Here is a 16,975-nt window from a genome sequence, read left to right as displayed (position 1 = left end):
GATTTCTGAACTCTTCCTAAGTTAAAACATTAGTACTGTGTTGTTTAAAAATGAATATGAACTTGTTTTCTTAGCATTATTCGATGTCTGAAAACATGGCATCTTTTTTTTATTTTGACCAGTTGTGATTTTCTGCAAATACATGCTCTAAATGACAATATTTTTATTTGGAATTGGGGAGAAATGTTGTCAGTACTTTATAGAATAAAACAAAAATGTTTATTTTACTCAAACACATACCCATAAATAATAAATCCAGAGAAACTTTTTTCCAGAACTGTATATATAAATATATAGATATATATAGAGATACGTCACACACATAAACATATCATGCGAATACTAATTTATTTTCAAAAAACAGCGTTTTGGACTTGAATATGTGTTTCTCAATGCTTTTCAGCACCCTGATGGTTTGTTTAAAACTCCCTCAACTTTTGGAATGGCATAGAAAAGCCTTTCTAAAGCTCAATAGAAAGATGTAACAGATGTCAACTGAGACTTCCAGGCAAAGGTTGGGACTCCTTTTAACAGGAACAAACCAATGAGTTCTTTCATCCAATAAGATTTGTGAAGGGATGTTTAATTCACTATAGCTATGAGAGCAGCCAATTACTGAGATCCACATCCAGTAGCTCATAGTTCCTCAAGCTCAATAGCTTCAAATGTCATAAATGGGCTAAAACTCAACACATGTAGTACAGTTTGAATGGGATGATAAATAAGGCATTTTGGCAATGTTATATCAAATAAGACTCATACAATCTGGCTTGATGTGCTCACCTTTGTGTCCAGGACAGACATTATCTTCTCCTTGGCTTCTTTCACATGGTCCCTCTTACCGCTAACTTTGATGTGTGGATCTGAAAGACAGAAAAGCATAGTGTAAGACATGTCATAATGCTAATTTCAGGAGATAATTATAAGTGGTGTTTGTTAGGCAAGATCCCAACCAGAACACTCAAGCATGTTTTGCAAGGGCAAGCATCGCTCACATTTTCTACAGGAAAAGTACTGTAAAAATCCAGTTATCATATTCATTCATGACCAATAATATAATCATTTACAAATTATGTGTTAAGATAACCTGGTGGGTTCAATTGTGGCAGGCAGAAATCTGCATGCAGTGCTTCATGGATTAATAAATCCAGGCAGCCTTTGTATCATTCCAACTCATCCATACCATAAACAGCCTCCCAAATTCCCCTGTACTAATCCATTTTCCCAACCTCTCATGCCAGCATGAAATAGATCTCTCTGTAGTCTCATGTGGCCAGACTTTTCACAATTGGCATAAAGTTTGGTCCACACTGCAACTTATTCTTATTCTTAGTTATAATGAGCAAAGAACCACCCATTTAGACAGGAAGAGACTGTTTTACCCTAACCCACCAAAGGTTTATCAAAAATAGATTATACAACAATAATAGACTGACATGGATATTTTCGTCAGCCATGGTCAGCGAGCCTGAGCCCTCATCAGCCACGGTCAGCGAGCCTGAGCCCTCGTCAGCCACGGTCAACGAGCCTGAGCCCTCATCAGCCCCGGTCAACCAGCCAGAGCCATTAGCCCCCGATGTCAGTGAGCCAGCGCCTGTCGCCTCAGCCGTCAGTGAGCCAGCGCCTGTCGCCTCGGCCGTCCCTGAGCCAGTGCCTGTCGCCTCGGCCGTCCCTGAGCCAGCGCCTGTAGACTCGACCGTCCCTGAGCCAGCGCCTGTAGCCTCGACCGTCCCTGAGACAGCGCCTGTAGCCTCGACCGTCCCAGAGTCAGCGCCAGTAGCCATGACCGTCCAAGAGCCAGCACCCCTCGAGCCTTCCAAGGCTCCGCCTCTCGAACCTCCCAGGGCTCCACCTCTCAAGTCTCTCGAGTCTTCCAGGGCTCCTCCTGCCGAGTCTCTCAAGTCTTCCAGGGCTCCTCCCTTCGAGCCTCCCAGGGCTCTGCCTCTCAAGTCTCTCGAGCCTCCCAGGGCTCCGCCACTCGAGCCTCCCAGGGCTCCGCCACTCGAGCCTTCCAGGGCTCCACCTTTCGAGCCTTCCAGGGCTCCGCCTCCCAAGTCTCTCGAGTCTTCCAGGGCTCCTCCCCCCGAGCCTCCCAGGGCTCTGCCTCTCAAGCCTCTCGAGCCTCCCAGGGCTCCGCCTCTCAAGTCTCTCGAGTCTTCCAGGGCTCCTCCTCCCGAGCCTTCCAGGGCTCCGCCTCTCGAGCCTTCCAGGGCACCCAAGGCCCTACCACCTGAGTCTGCCACGGCTCAGCCTGCCTCTGCTCTGCCCCCCGGGTTTCCCACGGCGCTGCCTGCCTCTGCTCTGCCCCCGGGTTTCCCACGGCTCTGCCTGCCTCTGCTCACAGTGTACCCCACAGCTCTGCCTGCCTCTGCTCTGCCCCCAGGGTCTCCTGCGGCCCTACCTGCGCCCCCCTCGGCGCCGCCGCCCAAGTCTACGACTGCGCAGCCTCAGAAACCTTCCTTGGCTCCGCCTCACGCGGCTCCGCCAGCTTCCCCAGAGGTCACTCCTCCTCCCAGGCCCCCTGGACCGGCCCTTGCCTTGTGGCCAGCCCCCGGACCACCCAAACCTATCCCCATTTTGTGGCCGCCTCCCAGACCACCTAAACCTGTCCCTGCCCGGTCGATACCTCCCTGGCCTCCTAAACCAGTCCCTACCCGGTGGACGCCCCCCAGGCCACCTGACCCGGTCCCTGTCACATATCCCTATGTTCTGCCTGTCCGTCCCTTGTGCCTCTGTGGTCTACCTGATTGCCCCTTGTGCCTCCCTGGTCTGTCTCTGTGTCCCTTGTGCCTCCCTGGTCTGTCTCTGTGTCCCTTGTGCCCCCTCTGGTCCACTCGAGGATAACCCTGGTTCGTTCGGGATAACCCTGCTGTTTATGTTTGCCTGTTGTCTTTTCGTTCGAGGTTATCCCCGCCCTTCACCCTTGTATACCTCATGTTTTAGTTTATTTTTCCCATCGTGGACCCTTTCTTTTGTTCCTGAGTTTGTTTACCTTGTGTAGTCCCAAATAAAACTGCGAGTGGATCCTAAACACCCGTCTGCCTTCTCCTGCTTCACTCAAATCATAACAGTCAGAAATTTAGATTTTATTTATTAGATCTTCCTAAAAAGTGCTCACTGTTTAAACCCTGTACCTTGTAAATACAAATTTGTTTCCAGGCAGACTAAGCAAAAAACATGTGCTGGATGGTTTATACTGGTTTCGTGCTTGTCTAGCTGGCAGACTAGCATAGCCATGGTGTTGACCAACAAAACTTATCTGGTGAAGGTGGTCAATCATCATTGTCCTTCTTGGTAAGCTGGTTGAACTCTGGCTGGTTGTGCTAGTTAAGAAGCCTGGTAGGGAAACCAGCACACCAGCATCCAAAACAAAACAAATACTGGTGACCAGCAATGCTGTCTTTTCTGCAGGATAGTAGATAGTAAGCATATAACAACAATAGCAACTAGCGCTCATGAACTCACACACTTTTAGCAGCAAACCAGTCAGACAGAGAATCTGGAGCAACCCAGAAGATAAGGCAAGTCGTACATTTTACTCTCCGCAAAGGGTGAAGACAAACTCAAGGCTCCAGATGCAATGCTAAATGTCTGCCTTTCCATGCTACGGCTGCAGTTCCGAAGGAAACTCGTGATGAGAGCTTTTCATGCCAGAGGGAATGAGTAAAATGCCACGCTAAATCGCTGTCCCAAGTGGAAGCGAATTTCTCCACCACAAAATCCTGCAAAACATCCATTCGACCTGATTGGACGGACATTGTGGGAGGAAATCACTCCAGCCTGGCTCCAACGGCATTCCACACACCAAACAGTTAGCCACTTCAGTAAGACTAGCCTTAGACAAAATTGCATGTAATGTGACCATTTTCTGTGGTCAAGCCCAAGTGCTCACTCGAGGTTTTACAGTTTATACTGTGGTGTTAGGGGAGAAACAGGAATTTAATTGCATACAATACTTGTTTCATATAAAGGGGCCAATCCAGTGTGGTTTAGCAGTTGTAGGATTACACCTATGATTGGGATCTCTCAGTTTCCACCTCACCAATTTTGAGTGGTATCCCCTTGGGTTTGGATTTATAAGAGTGGTGAAAACGATGCAATTGAATATGTTTATGGCACACTGAGTGAAACAATGCTGGTGTGGATGGTGTTCAAGGCTATGGTCAGAGATGGGCACAAATACATCACAATAGTTTGAATACTTATCTTGAGAATACACAAAATACATTACAAACTACAAAATAGGCCATTCAATGAAGTATAACTATTAGGCAAAAAATCTATCTGGATCTATTCTGAATGCAAATAGTCACATAAAAGTCTCACGTTGACCCTTTTATGGTACTAAAAAGTAAGTTGCATATACAGTACATATAGGTTGTGTTCATGTACTTTCAAAATTCATCACATTTTTACACCGACCCCTTAAATTCAGTAACAAACACTACATTTTCTTTCAATGCAACAGATTCTGGTGGAATTACATTCAAAATATTCAGAAAATATATACTATAATTCAAAGAATTTACATTTTGTTATGGAAAATAATTAATAAAATATGCAGGGCTAGTGCTGAAGTCATATGAAAGCTTCAATAGTTCCTATAAAGTATTTTTTATGGCAAGGTACTGTACGTGTTACCATGTTTTTGGACATAACACCTGATGGTAATGGTTTATATCAAAGTACCATCTGATGACATCATTGTACCATGGCACTGTCACTGTACATTTTTGTAAAAGTTAACCCTATTAAATAAATCATGTGTAAAAGAGTGGGTACTTTTCTTGCTATAGCCTACAGCAAGAAGTAATGCTTTACATACGTGACTAGCTAGTAAATACGCAAGCAGTTTCTAACACCAACAACCAATTAGCTAGCAAATCTGACTAGTTTTGATTTCTTCACTGTTGACACACATTGCACTGTCTGGCGAGAAATATCACAGCTACCTTAATTATTTTTGTAATGGAATTTTACATGCCCAATTCCCAATGCGCTCTAGGTCCTCGTGGTGATGTAGCGACTCGCCTCAATCCGGGTGGTAGAGGATGAACCTCAGTTGCCTCTGTGTCTGAGACCGTCAATCCGCGCATATTATCATGTGGCTTGTTGAGCGTGTAGCCGCTGAGATCTAGCGCGTGTGGCGGCTTGACGCTATTCTCTGTGGCATCCACGCACAACTCACCACGTGCCACACTGACAGCGAGAATCACATTATAGTGACCATGAGGAGGGTAACCCAACGTGACTCTAACCACCCTAGCAACCGGGCCAATTGGTTACTTAGGAGGCCTGACTGAAGTCACTTAGCATGGCCTGGATTCAAACTTGCGACTCTAGGTGTGGTAGTCAGCGTCTTTACTTGCTGAGCTACTCAAGCCTTAATTTTTTAAGGTAAATTAAATAACAGTTGCAACAAGTAGAATTGACCATCACATCCTCACTTTATCTTAATCCATAATTCCTTACAGGAACGCAGAACATTTTCTCACCCAATGCTAGATGGAGCTTATCTCTCTGACACCTGCCGCCTGCATGCATGAAAGTTGGTGTTGGGGGCTCATAGATCAGCCACAACAATAAAACCACCTGCCTATTATCGTGAAGGTCCCCCTCATGCCGCCAAAACAGCTCTGATACATCTATGCTATCTGGCACCAAGACGTTAGCAGCAGATCCATTTAGTCTTGTAAGTTGTGAGGTGGGGCCTCCATCGATCGGACTTGTTGGTCCACCACATCCCACAGATGTTCAATCAGATTGAGATCTGGGGAATTTGGAGGCCAAATCAACACTTTGAACTCTTTGTCATGTTCCTCAAATCATTCCTTAACAATTTTTGCAGTGTGGTAGGGTTCAATATACTACTGAAATAGGCCACTGCCATCAGGGAATACTGCTGCCATGAAGGGGTGTATTTGGTCTGCAACAATCTTTAGGTAGGTGGTACGTGTCAAAGTAACATCCACATGAATGCCAGGACCCAAGGTGGACAGGGGTCAGCACAGGTACTCTGACCAGTCTGCAGCTATGCAGCCCAATACTTAGCAAACTGTGATGCACTATGTGTTCTGACACCTTTCTATCATGGCCAGCGTTACGTTTTTAAGCCATTTGTGCTACAGTGCACAGATCGGACTAGACAGGCTAGTCTTCGCTCCCCATGCACATCAATGAGCCTTGGGCGCCCATGAAAATGTCGCCAGTTCACAGGTTGTCCTTCCTTGGACCACTTTTGGTAGATACTAACCACTGAATACTGAGAACACCCCACAAGACCTGCCATTTTGGAGATGCTTTGACCCAGTCATCTAGCCATCACATGTTGGCCCACTCAGATCCTTACCCTTGTCCATTTTTCCTGCTTCCAACACATGAAATTCAAGAACTGATTGTTCACTTCCTGCCTAATATATCAAACCCTTGACAGGTGCAATTTTAATGAGATAATACATGTTATTCACTTCACCTGCCAGTGGTTTTAATGTTGTGGCTGATCAGTGTATTTAGATACCTTATGAGTAGCTGTTCCTATGGAGCGTGATATGTTGGCGCATCTGCCATAATGGAAAGGTCAAGAGCCGTCTGTCAACACATGAAAGTAAACTGACTGACACTGTACAGTCTGTAACAGTCTGGAGTCTTTTCCTCCCAACTTTCAGATGATCTGATTTTCCATAAACATTGGGCAATATTTTAGATGATATAAAAATTCCTGAGCAATTTCGTAGCAAACTGTCCTCTACAAATGAATATTTCATGGAAAACATACTGAAAATTAGCACCCAGTCAGTCAATTAATTACCTGATGAACTGCTTCCACACAAAAGCAGTTAATGCAGTGGTCTGAGGCTTTTGTCCATTCACTTGCATTCAAACAGCTGCTCTCCTGGTTGACCGTTCCAAGATTGCACCACAGCTGATGTATCTGAACTAGCCGAATAAGGCATCTACATATGTATATCTATGGGCATACCTGAACTAGTTGATACAGGAAATTTAGAAAATACACAAATACCAAACTTAAATGTATTTAAGTACAAATTACATTAGATTTTTTTTTAAAAGACTTTAAAATACAAAGTAAAAAATAGCATTTTGTATTTCAAATACATGTATCTGCAATACTGCCCATCCCTGGCTATGATTATGAGCAAAACATCAAGATTGTGAATTAGAAGCAAAAAAATAAATAAAATTTGTGGCTTTTTTAAAGAAAAGGATGGACAAATCTAAATACATTTTGTGGTAAACAACATTATGTCGCAAATGCTGTCGATTGAGCTTAACTTGTATTGAACCCAAAATATTTCTTTAAGTCCCTTAAAGGAATCGGAGTTCCCAACGCTAAAAATAGGTTATTGTTTATTTTATCCGGTTCATTTACATGAACTGTCCAAAAGAAGCAATCGACTTAAATGATTTAGTTTTCTCAGCACTACATAAGCGATAGAGGAGCGATAGCACATTGATTACTCCATCTGCTGCATTGCTGTGTTCACAATACAATTTGACAAATACAGCATTTTCTGACACGCTACTCAATGGAAAATGTTGCTTAAAAAGCTACTCTATTGTAAAACTAGCTTAACTGTTGTCACGCTACTCAAAAATATAGTTGAGTTAGTAGCGTTGCTACACTTTGTTAACTTCTCGCTAACACTGTATCCGCTATAGCACCCCTTGTGGCAAAACTGAGAATGCAATGTGTCCTTAAATTGATAATTCACCCAAAAATCTAAATTCTCTCATTATTTACTCACCCTCATGATATCCCAGGTGTTTATGACTTTCCTTCTTCACCAGAACACATTTGAAGAAATAAAAAAAAATCTTAGCTCAGTAGGTCCTTAAAATGCAAGTGAATGGAGATTTCTCTTTGATGCTCCAAAAATCACAGACAGTCAGCATAAACTTCTAAAGCAACAAGATCAATTTATGTGCAAAAAATATAAATATTTAAGTAATTTTGAACTAAAATCCAATGCTTCACGAGAGGGTGAAGTACAAGCGGTCTCTTGTGTGATGTATTCGTGTTGCCACGGATACATATGTAATCTCATGTTCTGCACTCGGTTGCACCATTGTGAGAAAAGAAACAGACAAATACAGATCTAAATCAAAATCAATAAAGCTTCTGTACAGCGATCCTCCTTCTCACGTGTAAACAGCGCTGCTCTTCTGGCTGTGATGCACGTGAGTCAGTTCTTGTGTGTTTCAAATGCCAATGCGATTATGTCACATGCGCATACTGCTGCCGTCCGGAAGCATGATATAGAGCTAAACAAAAGTACTTAAATATTTATCTTTTTCGCACCAAAACTGATTGTATCATTTTAATTAATTTATTATAATTTTATTAACTTAACAGCTACAGTAGTGTTGCATGGATGAAGTTTATTGTGAATATCTGTGATTTTTGGAGCATCAATCTCCGGTCACTTGCAATATAAGGACCTACTGAGCAGAGTTATATTTCTGTTTTTCTTCAAATGTGCTCTGGTGAAGAATGAAAGTCATACACACCTGGAATATCATGAGGGTGAGTAAATAATGAAATAATTTGTATTTTTGGGTGAACTATCCCTTTAAGTTGCATTATAAATTGCCATCAGACACATTTCGGAACCTGACATAATGGAACGCATGTTTCAGGTTTAACACACTGCAGCCTTTAAATATAGCTCCATCAAAGAATGCTAAAACATCTACACAACTCATGCACCGCCTTCCACAGCTGGCTTTGATAAGTACTATACACTGGGCCAATTGTGTTAAACACATCTGTTTAAATGAATTCCTCTCAGATAATTTCAAATGCATAAGTGGAAGGTGCAAAAAAACAACAAAAAAAAGGCTAAAAGGCAGCTCAATACAGCAAATGAACATAGATCTGACTCTTGGGGAAAGCATCTGTTTGACTGCTACTGGTTTGTCAACAGTATAGATTTGGTGTATGCTAGTGTTGCTAATACAAAGTGTTTTGTTTCGTGATCAAGATCCTCTGAAATGTTCTTATAGTGTTTTTAAGGTAGGGAGGCTGAGCTTCTCAGAGAGCTCAGAGATTTATCCACACAGGGGGTGGCGTGAGTTAAATGGAGCATGCTGTTTTGGAGGCCGCAACGTATTATGGCCTCCCAGCAGAGATGCTTGGAAATGCCCACAGTGAATTATATCTTGTGCCGAGGGAGCCACAAATTCTTGCAGTGCTGCCACTGCGAGAGAAAATAACTGAGTATCTACAACAGTGTAACTGCTGGGAAATGTTAGTTAAGATAAGTTTTTCTGACATCTAAAGTTTTAAAAGAGTGTTAAAAGGGTTTTTTGGCTTTTAGTCCATGTTTGTTAGCTTTGAGGTCATCTCTATGTTACTGTAAATTAATTTATAATTTAGTCTTAAACTTAAAGCTTTAACTTAAATTAGTATAACCTTTTAAATTACTGTCTTTCTCTTGGGGAAATTTTCAACTGTTATGTGAGAATTTACAAGACTCCCGGGTCGCATGGACTTGTTTTATTATACATTTACGATTATACATTAAAGATGTGAAGAATGTGAGCTGCTCTCTGAAGGTGATTTATTAGGAATGAGAAATGCATTAAACCATAATAACTGCAATCAGGAGCATGCAAAGACACGTCATAAATAGCGGTTCACTTCCGCAATTTGGTACAATTGTTACAAACGCCAGCAGCGAACTGCAGAGGTTCATGTGAACCGTACCCCAGACCACCTTTTCAAACGGAATCGGGTGCGGTTTTGATGTCATTCGAACTCGGGTTTGCACAAAAGTGCTAGTGTGAAGGCACCCTAAGTGGCATTCATAAACAGACTGATCTCAAATTGAAATCGTAAACAGTAGGTTGACATTTCTTTTGCTAAAATTGGTCCGTGCTTACTGAAATTATAAGCACTGCCCCCAGTGGCCAAAGCAGTAACTGTTGTTGGTTGTATGCGTGAGCTCTGTGTATCTGTCTCCATCCTGCAAGACTACAAGGAACACCCACTTCAGGACATGCCCACTACACGTAATGCAAACACGATTACTTCCTGATATTATGGTGGGATCCGAACCCAGGCAGCTGAAGCAACGTGCATCTGGTCGCACTACTAGGGACGGTAAACATCCCAGAGCCAACGCAAAAATGTCTGATAGGCGCTTGTCAGTGAGTCGGCATGATGTGGCCGATCCTAGGGTACTGGAACTCTCTGAAACAGCCTGTTGAATACCTGTGTGATTACGTTGACCTTCTCTGCTGCCCTGGGATAGGGTTTGGGTCGTCCTGAGGTCACCTTGGAGGAAAGAATCCTTACAAAGATGTTCGCCAATGTTTTTTTTTTAAAGTAGATTTAGCTATAGAAAAAAAATCTCTGCGATCATGTTCTAAAGGCTTTTGAAAATATAATATAAATCTCCTCCATTCCTTAGCTTTAAAATGTAATTTCTCATGTGCTCCATAAGTAAAATGATTTGGCACATCTGGAGTCAACGGCATCTTGCACAACAAACAGTGCAAAAGTATGCGACTGTTCTGTGTGTGACCAAACAGATGTTCATGAGCTAACAAAAACACATTGCAGTCACGCACACTAGTTGATTTCACAGCATTGTCAACACATCTAAAAAAAGAAATTCATTATGGAGAGTAACAATTAATTCCACTTCAAGTGACAGCCATTCTTTATTGGAGCTCTCAGGTCACACACAGGCCGGTGTTGCACAGAGGAAAAGCAGGATATTTTTAAGTTTTTCTACAACATACTTTGGATTGCTGCACCACCATGAATAGTCAGATGTAGTGGCCTTGAGCTGCGATGGAGTCCATGATGCTGCCACGATAACATCTCCTCATGTGAGGGCTGCAGCCAAAGAAGGCTTGATGATGTTGTGAGGCCTAAACAAATGTGCCCTCCAAAGCATTTATTATGGCCTTAGCACTGAAAGTGCGACGGCCAATTGTCCTTCTAAGTATTCTTCTTCTTCTTCTTTTCAAGGTTTTGGGTGCTTTTGGGGCACTTAACATGCTTAACAACTCGGGTGTGTAAGAGGGGCTCTGTAGCACCCCCTTTTCACCTACAGTCACCAAACTTGGTACATATATTGATCTCATCAAGGCAGACAACTTTCATAATTACAGTCATTAGATCCGCAACAGGAAGTCAGCCATTTTTGATCTTTGAAAATTGCAGGCTCTGAACTTTTAAATACTCCGCCTAGGGGATTCATGTGACTGTCACCAAATTTAGACAACATTATGCCAAGACATTAAAGATGCTAAATTGCAAACTGATTTTTTATATATTGAATGGTGTTGCCACGGCAAGGCAAAAAATGTATGGCAAAAAATGGGAAACAGGAAGTGTCTCATGTCTTCTTCATGTATTGTGTGATTTAGATCAAAGCTGAGCTGTATGTTTGGTCTTGGGGCTGATCACGTGGATGAGGCTTTTGTGGGTCATGGTCATAGCACCACCACCTGGTAGCAGAAAGTGTGGAACTTGCAAAAGACTTATAATCATCTTAATAATCCTCTTAAATTTACCAAAATCGTTTAAAAAATGTTTAGAATAATGTTGGAAAACCGCAGATGTAAACTTGTGAAGGGATTCTTGATATCTTTAATAGTGTTGCCATGGCAATGGATCAAATTACATACACTGAGAGAGGCTGGACTGACGGCTTGTAGGCCTGTTGTAAGGCAGGTCCTTACCATATATCACCGGCAACAACGTCGCCTATGGTCACAAACCCACCTTCACTGGACCAGACAGGACTGGCAAAAAGTGCTCTTCACTGACGAGTCACGGTTTTATCTCACCAGGTGATGGTCGGTTGACATGTTACATCTGAATAGCTATAATAATAATAAAAATAAGATTAGGTTAACTTATCTGTCAAACACTAGTATGTTAAAAAAAAAAGGTTTTCATATTCACCTCTTGTCTTACAAACTACAGAGAGAAATAAAAATACAAATGCAACTCTAGTTCCTCAATGCACTATTTGTGGTCTGTTGACTCTAAATGAGAAAATCCATTTATGGAACGTTTTATGGAACTTGTTTTGTATCAACTATAAAATCCTGTGGGAGCCTCTACCATAAAATGTGTCCCTCACATCTGTTGTCATGGCATCATCTCATTTGCTCCTCACACTGTAACAAAGCCATTCAGGGGAGAAGTTTATTCCTTGGGAGCAAGAGGGTGAGTCCAAAGTCTTCAAAATCTGCTGCCAAAGAGCTAGAGGTCTTCATTTAAAGGAAGGACCCTTAAATTTCCCTTCCAATATGCCGTTCACTATAGAAGCATACTGGGCAGCACACGCAAGCAGCCTAGCAGCTTTCCATGGCGACGGTGGCCCGGGTCTGTTTCAATTGATAGGTGGACAGGGTGATTAGCGCAAGAAGGACGGAGCGCTTCGGACTGTTTTCACAGCTGTGGCCCCCCTTCTTTAAGAGCAGTCCAGTGGGAGTTCTGTTCTCCTGTCCTCCTATAAATCTCTCCATACAGCAGCCCAAGGTTTATCCAGAGCTCCAAGCTCGATTGGCCAAAACAGGAAAATCTGAAATGTTAGCCAGGATCTTGGTGTTTGTACTGTATGTTATGAGATGACAAGGTCTGGGTTTCAGATGAGATTTTGTGATCACTTAAGAGTATGAGGCATTTTTAAAGGATCAATTTGAAATGTGTCACTTCTGCACCACTACTGACTAGGGTTGCAGTGTTATACCGGTTTCACGGTATACCACGGTATGAAAATGTATGGTTTTAATACCATGTACATTTGCTTATCTACGGTACTGAGAAAAAAATGCAACCGGATGGAGAATCTCACCTTCTCAAAGAGAAGCAAGGTGAGGGGGTCTGACATTTAGTGAGTGAGTGTGTGTGTGTGTGTGTGTGTGTGTGTGTGTGTGTGTGTGTGTGTGTGTGTGTGTGTGTGTGTGAGCGTGTATTTATCACTTTGTGGGTACCAAATGTCCCCATAAGGATAGTAAAACCCGAAATTTTTGACCTTGTGGGGACATTTTGTTGGTCCCCATGAGGAAAACAGCTTATAAATCATACTAAGTTATGTTTTTTGAAAATGTAAAAATGCAGAATGTTTTCTGTAAGGGTTACGTTTAGGGGTAGGGTTAGGTTTAGGGGATAGAATATAAAGTTTGTACAGTATAAAAACCATTATGTCTATGGAAAGTCCCCATAAAACATGGAAACACAACAAGTGTGTGTGTGTGTGTGTGTGTGTGTGTGTGTGTGTGTGTGTGTGTGTGTGTGTGTATAAAGCAGTGTTTCTCAACTGGTGGGTCGCAGGTCTATTCGGACTGGGTCACGGACAGCAGGGAAAGAACAATGCCATGGTTCTCCCATTGAATATAATTCGGCGGCCGCCCAATTGATGGCCTATTTAGGACTCCTGAGGCAGATTTAATGATAATGATAATCTCGCAACCAGCTAAAGGCTTCTCATCTGCACTTTTACACAAGTGTAACGGAACCAGCTCATGATCATGATCTGCTCTTCTCTCTGGCGCACACGTGCAACAACTGGGCTTCTCTCCATATTGCGGAGCGCAAACCTCAAAACTGATGTGACCAATTTAAATTCTAGTGAGTCTTTTCTAGTTTAAAGCATTATGGAGGAAGTCAAGTCAAATCTCTCAAACAGTAGCACCCCTGACATGCCAAACAGCACTGAGGAGGAAAAGAGAAACACTGTGCTATGCGCAAATATTATTTTTCATTATGCATCATCACCTTTACAAAATATTTTCAGGATTTTACATGAGTAAAAGTAACTGTTATATTTTGACATATAAGGAGTGCCCTGACGTCCCCAGAGACGTGGAGGGGTCGAGAGAAGACCGCCGTCCACGAGGGGAGGAGGGAAGCAACTCCCCGACCGCCTGGAGTGGTAGGGCCGCTGCCAGGGGCGGAGGAGTGTCCCCACGTGCCGCCAGAAAAGCGGGGGGGGGGGCGTTCTGTCCACTGGGGGTCGGAGGTTTGACTCCGGTTCGCCCGGAGAGGACCGGCTATCGTCCACCGGAGAGTGTGGAGGAGTGTTGGAGGACCATGCGACGGTACATCAGAGAACCGGTGAGTGAGCTTTTTCTCTCTCTCCTCTCGCTCTCTCTTTCGAACCGTGTTGGCCTTTTCCCTCGCCTATTTTTTTTTTTTTGTTGTTGTTTTCCCCTCCTGTCTGCTCCCAGGTCGAGGAAGGCAGGGATGACCTGACAGGGCGCAAAGCACGCCCCTCCCCAGGGAAAGAGGGGGGGGGGTGTAGGTTATGCCGGTGGCACTCCGGCCTGAGGTAACGCCGGGAGGAGTGTGGAGCGGAGGGGGGCGGGGCCGGGCTAGAATGTCGCACGCCCGGTCCCCAATCGGCCTGATGGGGCGTGCGAGGGATAAAGGCGGCCGGTGACGATGGTTCGAGAGAGAGAGAATTACGGGCATGTCCGTCATGTGTGTGTTCATGTTTGTGCTTTTGGTTTAAGCTTTCATTAAATTATTATTTATATTGACAAGCCGGTTCTCGCCTCCTCCTTGCCCATCTTAACCCCCTTACAATGAATTTTACTATAGTAACACCATGGTTAATTTTAGGTAGAAGTACCATGTTTTTGGTATTGTTTTTTAATATAGATCCTATGCCTTTACAAAACTTGACCATGGTTTCACTATAATAAAACTGCATTAACAATGGACTTTTATTACTATAGCTTTATTTTGCTTTATTATTATTATTATTATGGTTTTACAAAAATATCATGTTTATCCTACAAATATCACCATCACAATATGGTTACTGTAGGAAATATGGTAAATATTGTGGTAAATGTGGTAACAATGGAATATTTTGTGGTTTCTTTTCTTTCAATACAAATATTACATTTGAACTATGTTACCATGGTACAACAATTATTAATTTTCACAATAAAGCAATGGTGGGAGGGAACACAAAATGATTGCCTCATAGGGCCTCATAACCCAATGTTCTTTCTGTCAGCTTGACCCATTCTAGCCATTCTCCGTTGACCTCTCTTATCAACAAGGTGTTTCCATCCGCAGAACTTCCGCTCACTGGGTGTTTTCTTTTTTGTTTGTTTTTGGCACCATTCTGAGTAAACTCTAGAGCAGGGGTGTCTAAAATATTTCTACTGGGGGCCAGATGCAAAAACAAATAAGGTGTACCTACATCGTTTTATTAATAATAATAAAAAAGCGAAATGCAACTGGATTGCCGCTATTGCATTATTTTTATATTCTCTGCTTAATGTTATGCACATTTTAATAACATTTTGTGTTAATAAAGGATATTTCTCTCACCAAGAACACTTGCAATGGAACAGTGATGCAGGATCAGAAGGGGGGCCAAGGGCAAAAATACCCCCCAAAGTGGCAAAAATGCCATGAAGTTCAAAATGTGGGTGCAAAAAAATGCCATCTTTTATTTATACCATCTGATATAGTCCTTATAATTCTACTTTCAGAGTAGCATTACTAGCAAGTAATTACTCTTCATATATTAGTCATTAAATCATAGTTTCTGATCTGTTGTTACTTCTGTTTAAAATATGTAAAAAAAAAATGTTTTATTTTGATACAAATTATTATGTTCCCTTTAACTTGGTTCACATACAAGTGCAAGCTGAGCGCGTGCAGTACACACGTGCAGTACACGGAGAGATGCATGAGTTTCTCCTGCTCTCTCTTATCTCCTCACTCCCAAACGGCACTGGGAAGTCCATGAATCATTTTTCATGTTTCAATGAAACATCAGAATTAACAAAATCACTAGAATTAATTAAACTCCCCAGATCTACGAAAGGACGTTATAGGAAAGTATGCTTGGCTCTGTGCATGTTTAATAAACTTGTTCGTGGTGGTATTGTGACATTTTTCCAAGAATGAGCAAAGTATCTAACCTGATAGCGATCCTTTCACAAATGTATCATTCTTTTTGCATGTGGCTTTCATTCCAAACTCCTGAACTCTTCTAATGGATGAAGCTGGTGGCAACTAAAGAGAATACGCTAGAGGAGATGATGCGCTGTGAAGCGCGGCTGCACGTGAAAGCAACACTCAAGTGTTCAGAATATTCATTTCATAAAATGTCTCAATAGCAGGACAAAATCTGTTCTATTTCTAAAACACGGGCAGAATCAGAGCAGTTGGTGGGCCGCAGATGGCCGCAGGCCGTAGTTTGGACACCCCTGCTCTAGAGAATGTTGTGAGTGAATATTCCAGAAGATCTGCAGTTACAGAAATACTCAAACCAGCCCGTCTGGCACTAAAATTCATGCCACGGTCGAATTCACTGAGATCACATTTTTTCCCCATTGTGATGGTTGATGTAAATATTAACTGAAGCTCCTGACCCGTATCTGCATGATTTTAATGCAGATTTATTACGATCTATTTTCTTTTGAATAATGAGAAGAACAGATTAATTGAGTACAATTAGACCAGACAAGTATTTAAAGTAAGTAAATAAGGTCAATTTGCGTTTCAAACTGACATACAAAAAGCATCAAGCAATTACAGAAATGCTACTAATTTTAGACCAGCACATTCATTTCATACTTCTAAGATACAACAAAAAGGACATAACTTTGATTTATGGTCAACTTACACACAGAAGGAGAACTCTGAAAGACGCTTAGTCTTGCAGAGCAAAGCCAACATTTTTTGTGACAGTGTTGTTTGAGGGTCTGCAGAGTATTAAGCCGAGCTTTACGATGTCAAATGAGAGAAACAGACAGTGAGAGAGACTTCAGAGACCGAGATGAGAAGTCCCCGCATCAGCTCAGACTCTGCAGAAATGGAATGTGTCCTCAGGAGCCACATAAATACACCGCAAGCTGCATTTCCACTTTTAACACACAAAGAAAGAGTTTCAGGGCCGTTCGTAGTTCTTAACATTCCAGTTCGGGCCCATCAGGAGGCAATGATGATTGTATTAGTTGTGAT

General features: G+C 42.5%; 1 protein-coding gene across 1 annotated transcript in view; it reads right to left on the bottom strand.

The window, feature by feature from the left end:
- The window catches only part of LOC127633197 (protein bicaudal C homolog 1-like), a 132,712-nt gene that overhangs the window by 47,897 nt on the left and 67,840 nt on the right, over positions 1 to 16,975 (bottom strand). Inside the window, exon 4 of the mRNA XM_052112063.1 lies at positions 784 to 863. Within this exon, the coding sequence (XP_051968023.1) occupies positions 784 to 863 (80 nt within the window). The remainder of the gene's footprint in view (positions 1 to 783; positions 864 to 16,975) is intronic.

The sequence above is a fragment of the Xyrauchen texanus genome, chromosome 40 (genome assembly GCF_025860055.1).
Source record: "Xyrauchen texanus isolate HMW12.3.18 chromosome 40, RBS_HiC_50CHRs, whole genome shotgun sequence".
In the NCBI taxonomy this organism is placed as follows: Eukaryota; Metazoa; Chordata; class Actinopteri; order Cypriniformes; family Catostomidae; genus Xyrauchen; species Xyrauchen texanus.
Note: the sequence above shows the minus strand (reverse complement) of the source record. Positions and strands in the feature narration are given on the sequence as shown.